Below are 12319 nucleotides of genomic sequence, written 5' to 3' on the forward strand. Positions count from 1 at the left end.
AATTAATGATGTCGACCTGTTCTCAGAAAAGCTTCAGGAGGCACGTTATGCCGCTCTTTAAATCTTATTGTAATCCTTTGGGCGTGTGTAATACACATCCCAATAAAATTCTGTTTTTTTTTACCACGTACCTTGTTATAATGTCTGCGGACTGGAGCTGGCAAAATATCGATGGCACTATCAATGTTTCATTTTTTGACTGAATATCGATAGATTCCGTTTATCCTAATAAGGTTAAATTTTTCTGCTGAACTAAACAAAAATAAGCAATCCGACACTGAATGTATCCTTTAAGGTACATTGCGCCTATAGAGGGCGCAATTTTGATCCGATTAGGCTAACAATTTTGTACAACGATTCCTCTCTTGACCGATCTTGGGTTTTGACTTCTTGAGCATCTATAGGGGGCAATTCTCGTCCGATTTGACTGACGTGTTTTGTTATGATATCCAACATCTGTGCTTAGTATGGTTCAAATCGGCCATATAAACCGATCTTGGGTCTTGACTTCTTGAGCATCTAGACGGCGCAATTCTTATCCGATTGGAATGAAATTTTGCACGACGTGTTTCGCTATGACTTCCAACAACCTTAAATAGGTTCAAATCGGTCAATAACCTGATATAGCTGCCATATAAACCGATCTTGAATTTTGACTTCTTGAGCCACTAGAGGGCGTAATTCTCATCCGATTTGAATGAAATTTCACACGAAGTATTTTGTAATGATATCCAACAAATGTGTCAAGTATGGTTCAAATGTTATCCCTTTTTTGCCTTAGAAGAAATGCCGAGAAAAGAAATCGACAAATGCGATCCATGGTGGAGATTATAAAGGGTGATTTTTTTGAGGTTAGGATTTTCATGCATTAGTATTTGACAGATCACGTGGGATTTCAGACATGGTGTCAAAGAGAAAGATGCTCAGTATGCTTTGACATTTCATCATGAATAGACTTACTAACGAGCAACGCTTGCAAATCATTGAATTTTATTACCAAAATCAGTGTTCGGTTCGAAATGTGTTCAAATTTTGACAAATTTTGTTCAGCGATGAGGCTCATTTCATTCCATCAAGTCGGGGTGACTTAAATGGTTTGAGGCTCCACAAGGCTTCCTTTACCATAACTTCTGGAATGATAAGCCTTCGATCAACTTCATTATTCTTTTATTCCGGTGTCTAAGCGAGGCCCTTTGTATTCTGTGGAAAGGCCGTATCGGTCCATGTTTTGATATAGCTGGCCAATAAACCGATGTTGGGTTTTGACTTTTTGAGCATCTAGAGGGCGCAATTCTCGTCCGATTTGACTGAAATTTTGCACGACGTGTTTTGTTATAATATTCAACATCTGTGCTAAGTATGGTTCAGTCCATAACCTGATATATCTGCCATATCAACCGATCTTGGGTCTTGACTTCTTGAGCCTCTAGAGGGCGCAATTCTTATCCGATTTGAATGAAATTTTACACGACGTGTTTCGCTATGACTTCCAACAACTGTGCCTAATTAGGTTCAAATCGGTCAATAACCTGATGTAGCTGCCGTATAAACCTATCTTGAATCTTGAATCTTCTTGAGCCACTAGAGGGCGTAATTCTAATCCGATTTAAATGAAATTTTACACGAAGTATTTTGTAATGATATCCAACAAATGTGCCAAGTATGGTTCAAATCGATCAATAACTTGTTATAGCTGTCATATAAACCGATCTGGGGACTTGACTTCTTGAGCATCTAGAGGGCGCAATTCCTATGCGATTTGGCTAAAATTTAGCATGACGTATTTTATCAACAACTGTGCCAAATAAGGTTCAAATCGGTTCATAACTTGATTTAGCTGCCATATAAACCGATCTGGGATCTTGACTTCTTGAGCCTCTAGAGGTCGCAATTATTGTCCGATTTTTTTGTACGACGGATCCTCTCATGATCATCAACATATGTGTTTATTATAGTTTGAATCGGTCTTTAGCCTGATACAGCTCCCATATAAATCGATCTCTCTATTTTGCTTCTTGGGCCCCCAAAGAGCGCAATTCTTATTCCAATTGGCTGACATTTACCACAGGCCTCCAATATATACTACTATTGTGGTCCGAACCGGACCATATCTTGATATCGCTCTAATAGCAAAGCAAATCTTTTCTTTTATCCCTTTTTTGCCTAAGAAGAGATGCCGAGAAAAGAACTCGACAAATGCGATCCATGGTGGAGATTATATAAGATTCGGCCCGGCCGACCTTAGCACACCATTACTTGTTTTTATGGCAAATGCAAACTTGATCACGAACCTACCATTAAGAAACAGGGACAAACTTATCACATACCAATGAGAGCGGTTCGCTTTAAGGGACTATAAGGGACCTCCTTTTTATGGCCGAAAACTTTGCACTTCGTTTATTAGTATTACCTTTGGATATGAATGGAAATTCTAAATACCTTCCTATTCTTTATAAACAAAATATTTGGTACAGCCCCCCCTTTATAATATTTCATTGCTACACCTATGATTGTGGAAAAGTAAAAGTTTTAGTTTCTTAAGGGGTAAAGAAGAAAGAGAAATGGAAGTGGACTATAAAAACTTACCTTGCAGCAAACAACACACAAGTATGAAAATGCGTGTATCAAAGGCGAGATTCATTTTCACGGCATAATCCTTTGGCAAGTGTTCTTTGCTCCTTGTTTGGGTTTGTTTTCGTTTTTTTGTTTTTTCCTCTCTATGTCTCTCTTTTTTATGCTTTTAAATGGGAGTCGTTCGCGTTGGCAGTGGCTTTAAATGTTGCCTCTCGCCTTTAATGGGCCTTATGCGACAGTATTTGCCGCTTCAATGCTCTCTTTCACTTTGGTGCTTTTTTTTTTTTTTTTGGTTTCTCTTTACACGCTGCCTACGAAATCCGTTTGATTGTTATTCGACGTTTTATGATTATGCGATTACACACGGACGCACACTTGCACACTCACGTAAATGTTATAATATAGGAAATACGACGACGTCGACGACGACGAATAACCGAAACGAACAGTGACACTCGTCAGAACGAGAGAGACGCCGTTGTCGTTACTCTGATGTAGAGCGACTCACAGCTAAAGGGGTTATAACAGCCGCTGGGGTGTGGATGTTTACAGCACACCTATACGCCGCATGCACAACTTTGTCGCTGTGTGTGTATGTGATTATTATTTAAACATTTAATACTTATATGTCGGCATGAGTATTTTTGTAACTTTATGCCTGATTGTTGTTTCATTAAGCGGGCTTTTACCTTTTCTTTTATTATCTTCGATTGTTTGGTATGGTTGTTAAAGGGGTTTGGCAGGATATGGGCTTTTGTGTAGGTTGTTTGGTAAATGGCAGGTAGAATACACAAACCAAAAGGACAACGAACCTACAAAATATTTATGTGTGTGTTTGTGTTAAGAGAGCATATTCTTTATGCCATTGTGCGTAACATTGCAAATTGATATGTTGAAAATTGATATGTGAATTTCAAATTGTTGGTTTTTATATTTTATGCCTCCTCTTCCTCTGGAACATGTCTCCACCTTACTAGGTTATTGGCAGGCAGGAAAGCAAATTTGATTTTCATTTGGGCCACACACGCAAATACACTCACAATGATTCAGAGAATCAGTATCTATTTTGCCAAATAATGCTGACTAAAGCCCATTTGTTGTTGGTGGGATCACCCCATCAATGACGATAGGGAATTGTTACTGCATGTAAGTAAGGCATTACATTTGGTATCCTTATAGTAAATATTCATTCATTCATTCACACACACACACACACACTCGAATGCTTAACCAACACATGAGTAATGTTTTATTGTGCCGTATTAATACCCTAGAGGTATTCAAAGTTCTGAGTTCATTTTGCTTGTTTCTTCGTCTTATTTAGCAAGTCTCAAATCTCATCTACATTTTGTTTGGTTTGTTTCTTTTTCCATATAACTTTGGTTTTTTTTTATTTTGGCGGGGGAGGGTGTATTTTATCTATGTCACTTTCTGTGTTGTTCCATTTTTTTTTTTCATTTGGTTTTATTATCCATGATATGTACTTTTGCTTTAGTAAATGTCCTTGCCGATGGCATCACATTTGTTTTTATTGGCATTGCTTTGAAAGTTCTATTTGAAATTTATTCATTGCTTTTATCTAAAAGTTTTATTATCTTTCTTGCAGATACCGGGAAGTCTTGCGGCTTGACGGCCAGGTGAGTAGTTCTGCTAGTGATGGGTTTTTTATAAACTATTGCTTTTTTATCTGAAAATAAATAGATTTTTGTTGGAAATTAATAAGAGATTTTTCATATTTGTTTTTAAATAATTAAGTCTATCATATAAACCACGTGTCCTTCTCGATTCCTTTTATTTAATTAGATCAGCGAATTTGTTATCTATACAAAATTGTTCACACATTTCTATGCTAGATGAAAGATTTGTTCTATACACCAGAAGACTTTTCATTATACCCACCACCATAGGATGGGGGGCATACTAATCTAGTCATTCCGTTTGTAACATCTCGAAATATTTGTCTAAGACCCCATAATGTATACATATTTGTGATCGTCGTTCTGAATCGATCTAGCCAGGTCCGTCCGTCCGTTTGTCGAAATCACGATAGAGGGCGAACGCATAAAGCTATCTTTTAAAAATTTCGCACAGATAGCTAATATCGATGTATTGGGTTGCCCAAAAAGTAATTGCGGATTTTTCATATAGTCGGCGTTGATAAATTTTTCACAGCTTGTGACTCTGTAATTGCATTCTTTCAGTTATCAGCTGTTACTTTTAGCTTGCTTTAGAAAAAAAGTGTAAAAAAAGTATATTTGATTAAATTTCATTCTAAGTCTTATTAAAAATGCATTTACTTTCGTTTAAAAAATTCGCATTTACTTTTTGGGTAACCCAATAGATTGTTGGGGATAGCAAATGGGCTATATCGGCTCAGATTTAGATATAGCTCCCATATAAACCGAACTCCAGATTTGACTTTTTAAGCTCCTGAAAGCGAAATTTTTGTCCGATTTAGCTTGAATTTTGCGTGTGGTATTCTGTTATGACTTCCAACAACTGGGCGGTCCAAATCGGTCTATAACCTGATATAGGTCCCATATAAACCGATTTCCCTATTTGACTTCATGAGCTTCTGAAAGCCGAAGTTTTCGTCCGATCTGTGGTATTCTGTTATGACTTCCAACAACTGTGCCAAGTACGGTCTAAATCGGTCTTTAACCCGGTATAGCTCCCATGTAAACCGATCACCCAAGTTGATTTTTTGAGCCCCTAGAAGCCACAATTTTTTTCCGATTTGGCTGAAATGTTGCATGTAGTATTTTGTTATGACTTCCAATAACTGTGCTAAGTACGGTCTAAATCGGTCTACAACTTGATATAGGTCCCATATAAACCGATCGCCCAATTTGACTGCTTGAGCCCCTGCAAGACACAATTTTTGTACGATTTGGCTGAAAATTTGCATATGGTGTTCTATTATGACTTCTAAAAACTATGCTAAGTATGGTCTAAATCGGTCTATAACCTGATATAGGTCCCATATAAACCGATCTCCCAATTTGACTTCCGGAAGCCGAAATTTTTGTCCGATCTGACTGAATTGTTGCATATGGTATTCTGTTCTGATTGCCAACAACTGTGCCAAGTACGAGGCAAATCGATTGCTAACCTAATATAGCTCCCATATAAACCGATCGCCCGATTTGACTTCTTGAGCCCTTATAAGCCGCAATTTTTTCCGATTTTGCTGAACTCCCAACAACTGTGCCAAGTACGGCCAAAATCAGTCTATAACCGGATATATCTGCCATTTAAACTGGTCTCTCGATCATCCTTGTTCAGTTCATGGCAGCAGTGCCTCGCACTCAACTTCAAGGCTCATCTCAGGTATCCGATCAGAGACCTCTTCCCTTCCTTCCAAGTTCACTATCATCGCCTCAATTCTACCGCGATGGTATGCTGCTCCCATCCTCAATCCATTCTCCCATCGCCTTTAGTCTCATAGCCGCAGTGGCTGGGTCGCATTTAGTCTGTATGTCAATGGGTCAAATATCTAGAATAGTCTCCAGTGCCCTAGTGGGCATGGTCCTCATCGCTGCGCCTATGCCAAGACAACATGTTCTCTCAACCTGTTGTATGGTCCTTATGTTGCACTTTTTCTCCATAGCAGTCCACCAAACTACTGAGGCGTAAGTAGGTAATGGTCTCATCACGCTCCTGTAGGGCCAGCGGACTATCCTCAGATTCAGGCCCCATTTCGAGCCAACCGTCTACAAGTGCCCAACATCTGTGAGCCTTCTCAGTACGCTCCTGAATGTGACACTTCCCATTCAGTTTCCTGTCCAAGATCACACCTACGTATTTGATCTTGTCACACTTAAAAACTGAAGATATTTAGCTGAAACTTTGCACAGGTTTTTTCTTTGTCCATAGGCAGGTTAAGTTCGCAGATGGTCTATATGGGACTATATCTTGATATAGCCCCCATAAAGACCGATCTGCCGATTCAAGGTCTTGGGCTCATAAAACTCACATTTATTATCCATTCTTAATTGGCTATGGCATAAGATTTGTTCCACTAGCCGAACATAAAAGAAAATTCCAAGCGCCTCGATCTTCTGCGATCATTTTATAATCTCTAACACCAAGTTTCGAGGTGTCTCCCAACGCTGGATCTTACCATCGGGCTATTTATTGGTCGTCCCGGTTTGCATGTACCATTGTGATCGTCTTCAAATGAATTCTTCGCTGCAGCTTCTTCATCCATTCTGACAACATGCCATAGCCAACTCAGCCGTTGTGTTTTGATGCGTGTAACTATGCTATCGTCGTCATACAGCTCAAGGTTCATACGTCGACTATATTCTCCATTAACGCAAACTGGTCCATATATTTTACGAAGAATCTTTCTCTCAAATACTCCAGGAACTGCCTTATCTGCTTTCACAAGTACCCATGCCTCAGAACCATACAACAACTCGGGTAGTATCAGTGTCTTGTATAGTGTAATCTTCGTCTGTCGAGAGGTGGCCTTGTCTCTTAGACCAAAGTAGCATCTGTTTGCCAGTATTATTCTTCACTTTATCTCAAAACTTGTCATTCGTTTCGGTTAAGGCGGTGCCGAGGCAAATAAAGTTACTGACATTCTCAAAGTTGTGGTTCCCAAATTTCTCCATTTTATTTTTCTGCTGGGTTGTACAAGGCGTTTTGGGAGTTGAAACCATCCATTTCGTCTTATCTCCATTTACTGCCAGACCCATTTGCGAGTGTAGTCCTTTAAGCAGATATATTCGAAGTTTATGTCAATATGAGACTCCAATGAAAAGTATTAGGCAGTAGATTACAAATATTGCATAAAACATTAGGTCCAAGTAATGGGAGATCGCCCTACCCCCAAATACCCCCAAATGGGTATATTAGCCGACCATGGCTATATGGGACTCAAATAATAGGTATTAAGGAGTAGATTACGAATATGACATTAAAATTTGCGTTCAAGCCTAGGTGGCGCTTTTCCTCCGAAAGAAACGTCAAATGGGTTATTTGACCCATTATGACAATATGGCACTCAAACGAAAAATACTTGAGAGTAGAATACGAATTTGATATTCAATTTTGGAGCCAAGTGTTTTGGAGTACGCCCCCCTTCATTTCCGTAGGGAATAAAGAACGAATTAAATATCCATTTTCAGTGCAAAGTGCCGGTGGCCGTCCCAGCACCAAAACACCCTTCAAACGGTTCATATTTACCGGCCATGCCAATATGGAGGTCAAATTAAAGGGATTTGAAAGTGCAGCACATATTTGATATCCATATTTGAGTGGAAATGTCTGAAGTGCCGACCCCCCCATAATGAGAACATTACCCTAAGGAAGAACATTAATACCAGGAACCGAGAAGGGGTCAATTCTCACACATCAATGAGTGCTTTCCGATTCAAGTTTAAACTCAATGATAAGGGACCTCTTTTATAGCCGAGTCCAAACGGCGTCCCGCAGTGCGACACCTCTATGGGGAACATTTTTTTCAATTACCATGCATGGCATTGTACCTCGCAAATGTCGCCAACATTAAGAAGGGATTAACACCGCTTTTTCCGATGTTCTCGCCAGGATTTGAACGTGTCATAGGCTACAATGGCACGAATTCGATATCCGCATTCAGGGCGAAGTGTCCCCACACTAAAAACATATTAGAGAGTGAAAGAAGGCGCAGCGGAGCGGACCCGGTCCGGCTAGTCTGCCATGTAGACCGATCTCTATTTAAGGTTTTGGGCCCATAAAAGGGGCATTTATTGTCCGATATCGCAGAAATTTTGGATTTCGATATCTTTTTTCAATTTGGTTCAGATTGGTCCAAATTTGGATACAGCTGCGGCATATACCGATCTACCGATTTAAGGTTTTGAGCCCATAAAAGGTGTACTTATTGTTCGATTTCTCTGAAATGCGGGACAGTAAGTTGTGTTAGACCTTTCGACATCCTTTTTTAATTTGGCCCAGATCGGTCCAGATTTGGATACAGGTGCTATATAGAGCGGTCTCTCGAATTAAAGCCTTGGACCCGTAAAAAGCACATTTATTGTCCGATTTCGCCGAAATTTGAGGCAGTGTGTTGTGTTAGGTCCTTTGACATGCATGGATATATCTGTCATATAGACCGATCTCTCGATTTAAGGTCTTGGGCCCATAAAGGGGTATTTATTGTCCGATTTCGCCGCAATTTTGGACCTTTGGTATCTTTCTCAATTTGATTCAGATCGTTTCAAATTTGGATAAAGCTGCGACATATACCGATCTACCGATTTAAGGTTTTAGGCCCATAAATGGCGTATTTGATGTTCAAATTCTCTGAAATGCGGGACAATAAGTTGTGTTAGACCTTTCGACATTCTTTTTTAATTTGGCCCGATCGCTCCAGAGTTGGATATGCGCCTTTGTTATCTGATTTCGCTGAAATTTGACACAGGCTTATCGACATCCATGTTCTACATTCAGACCGGTCTACATTTGGATATATTGGGTTGCCCAAAAAGTAATTGCGGATTTTTTAAAAGAAAGTAAATGCATTTTTAATAAAGCTTAGAATGAACTTTAATCAAATATACTTTTTTTCTAAAGCAAGCTAAAAGTAACAGCTGATAACTGACAGAAGAAAGAATGCAATTACAGAGTCAGAAGCTGTGAAAAAATTTGTCAACTCCGACTATATGAAAAATCCGCAATTACTTTTTGGGCAACCTACCAAAAATAGCTACCAAAAAGACCAATATTTTGTTCTACAAAAATTATCAGTAACTTGTATTTATTAGTCGATTAACTTGGTCCAAATCAGACCATATTTCGATATAGCTGCTATGAGTGCATAAATTATGATTTTTTCATCGCATTATGACATAAAATGGTTTACATATAGAACCAAGATGGTGGGCATCCAAAGTTCGGCCCTGTCGATCATAAAACATTACTTCACGCTAAATATTAAACATCAACAATGCAAACAAGCGCGAAAAACGCTTTGTTCTCTGCTCTTCTCGGCGTTCACTGGCTTATTTGTATTGACTTATTTTTTTATCTATCGGCTCATATTTCTAGAAAACCATTCTTCTGAGACCTAACATAATTTTGAAAGGATAAATCTCAGTTTATGCAATTCTAATGTGAAATCTGTACTTCTTTATGGATGTAATTCATGGAATCAGTCTCCGCGTGTTACCCACAGCATGCAAATTTTTAAAAAGAAGTGGCTGCCCAAAATCCTTTGCATATTCGGCCAGTGAAAACACACAACCAATTCTGCGAAATGCGAACATCCAATCTATATTGAGATAAGAAGACGTATGTAAATGGGGATGGATTGGCCAAGCTTTTAGGAAATCAATAGATTAAGTAGCAAGGCAGGCAACAGAGTGGAGACTTAATTGGCACTCCATAGTAAGGGCTCTTGGGAGAAATTATTTTTTTATTTTTTATTGATATTAATGCTACTCCATTTTTTCAGCAAATTGATTTTATCCATCTGCACCAACTGATATTTTATGGCAGTTATTTCAAAGAAGCTTTATTTCCATATTCAATTAAATTATGAAAATATTTATGTTCAAATATTTCCACCAAATCGCAGCTCTATTACATATACCAACTTTGATCTGCAGTTTATTTAGATTTATGTATAAAATATTTTATTTCTCTGAAATCACTTTAATCGTTAATATTAAGCTTTACTGTTTATTTATTAAGTTTTTTTATATATTATTTTGCAACAATTCATGGCCACAGAAAAACTTAAATGGATCAAGCACTAATGCATAGGAATATAATGCTATTGGTATTTTATATATCATCTCTGAATGTATGCGTCAATAAACATATGAACACCAACCATTTTTGTATGGTCTTTGAGTGGGGCGGGTTTAGTTGTGTTAGGTGGTTTTGTTTGTGTGTGTAGGTATTTGGTTTGGTTTGGGTATTTGCCAAATACTAACGCCCAAATACACACGACTAATTCCTTTCACGCTATGATAGAGCATGCAAGCCTACACAATTTTTTTTTGTATATTTTTATGAATCGCCTCTGAGCCGGAAGTTTCAATGGTTAAACATTAAAAACACAACTTCCGGTTACACAATTCCTGAGCAAAGCTTATGGCAACCATGGTAATACCTTTGTAATGAAAAATAACCGAGATTTTCCGTTGGATTATATTTTTATTTTGTATGTAGGGACGAAGAATTGTTGTTAGGGTTTATAAAATATTTAAGTTCATTGAAAAATCAAAGAAGAGCTTAATCGATGTGTGGTGGCTATAAAACTTTGAAAGAAGAAAATTGCCGAGCCAAACAAACAGCGACTAATAATAAAAACAAGTACGAGCGTTCAAAGTTCGGCCGGGCCGAATCTTATATACCCTCCACCATGTATCGCATTTTCGAGTTCTTACCGCGGTATCTCTTTTTAGGCAAACAAAGAATAATGGATAAGAATTGTTATGCTATGGGAGCTATATTAAGTTATAGTCCGAATCGGACCATAAATGAATTGAATGTTGAAGACCATAGCAGAAGTCATAGTGTTATATATCACTCCATTCGGATAAGAGTTGTGCCTTGTAAGGGGGCTCAAGAAGAATGATCGGAAGATCGTTTTATATGGGAGCTATATAAGGCTCTTGACCGATTTGAACTACATGCTAAATTTCAGCCAAATCGGATAAAAACTGCTGCTTGTAAGAGCTCAAGAAGTCAAATCGGGAGATCGGTTTATATGGGAGCTATATCAGACCGATTCAGACAGTACTTGGCACAATTGTTCGAAGTCATAAAGGAACACCACATTCAAAATTTTACCCAAATCGGAAAAAAATTGCGCCTTGTAAGTTATCAAGAAGCATAATAGGGAGATCGGTTTATATTGGAGCTATATCAGGTTTTAAACCGATTTGGTCTGCATAACAGAGTACTACATGCTAAATTTCAGAAAAATTGAGGCTAGTAAGGACTTAAGAAATCAAATCTGGAGATCGGTTTATATGGCAGCTGTATCAGATTATAGACCAATTCGGACCGTAATTGGCACAGTTGTGGGAAGTCGCCACATTCAAAATTTAGCCAAATCGGAAAAAAATTTCAGCTTGTAAGGACTCAAGAAGTCAAATCTGAAGATTGGTTTATATGGAAGTTATATCAGGTTATAGACCGATTTGGACGGTACTTGGCACAGTTGTTGGAAGACATAACGGAACACCACATGCAAAATTGTAGCCAAATCGGAAAAAAATTGCAGCTTGTAAGGACTCAAGAAGTCAAATCTGGAGATCGATTTATATGAGAGCTATATCAGGTTATAAACCAATTCGGACCGTAATTAGCACAGTTGTAGGAAGTCATAACGGAACACCACATGCAAAATTTTACCCAAATAGGAAAAAAATTGCGGCTTGTAAGGACTCAAGAAGTCAAATCTGAAGATCGATTTATATGGGAGCTATATCAGGTTATAGACCGAGGTGGGCCTTACTTGGCTCAGTTGTTTGAAGATATAACAGAACACTATATGCAAAATTTCAGCAAAATCGGACAAAAATTGCGGCTTGTAAGGACTCAAGAAGTCAAATCTGGAGATCGGGAGTTATATCAGGTTATAGAGTGATTTGGACCGTACTTGGTACAGTTGTTGGAAGACATAACAGAACACTATATGCAAATTTTCAGCTAAATCAGACAAAAATTGCGGTTCAAGAATTCAAATCGGGAGATCTGTTCTTATGGGAGCTATATCTAAATCTAGACCGATATGGCCCTT

General features: G+C 38.4%; 1 protein-coding gene across 1 annotated transcript in view; it reads right to left on the reverse strand.

Annotated features, from left to right (window-relative positions):
- The window catches only part of LOC106086663 (uncharacterized), a 221578-nt gene that overhangs the window by 159036 nt on the left and 50223 nt on the right, over window positions 1–12319 (reverse strand). Inside the window, exon 2 of the mRNA XM_013251415.2 lies at window positions 2587–4261. Coding sequence (XP_013106869.2) covers window positions 2587–2641 — 55 coding nt within the window. The 5' untranslated portion in view covers window positions 2642–4261. The remainder of the gene's footprint in view (window positions 1–2586; window positions 4262–12319) is intronic.

Source organism: Stomoxys calcitrans, chromosome 2, assembly GCF_963082655.1.
Source record: "Stomoxys calcitrans chromosome 2, idStoCalc2.1, whole genome shotgun sequence".
NCBI lineage: Eukaryota > Metazoa > Arthropoda > Insecta > Diptera > Muscidae > Stomoxys > Stomoxys calcitrans.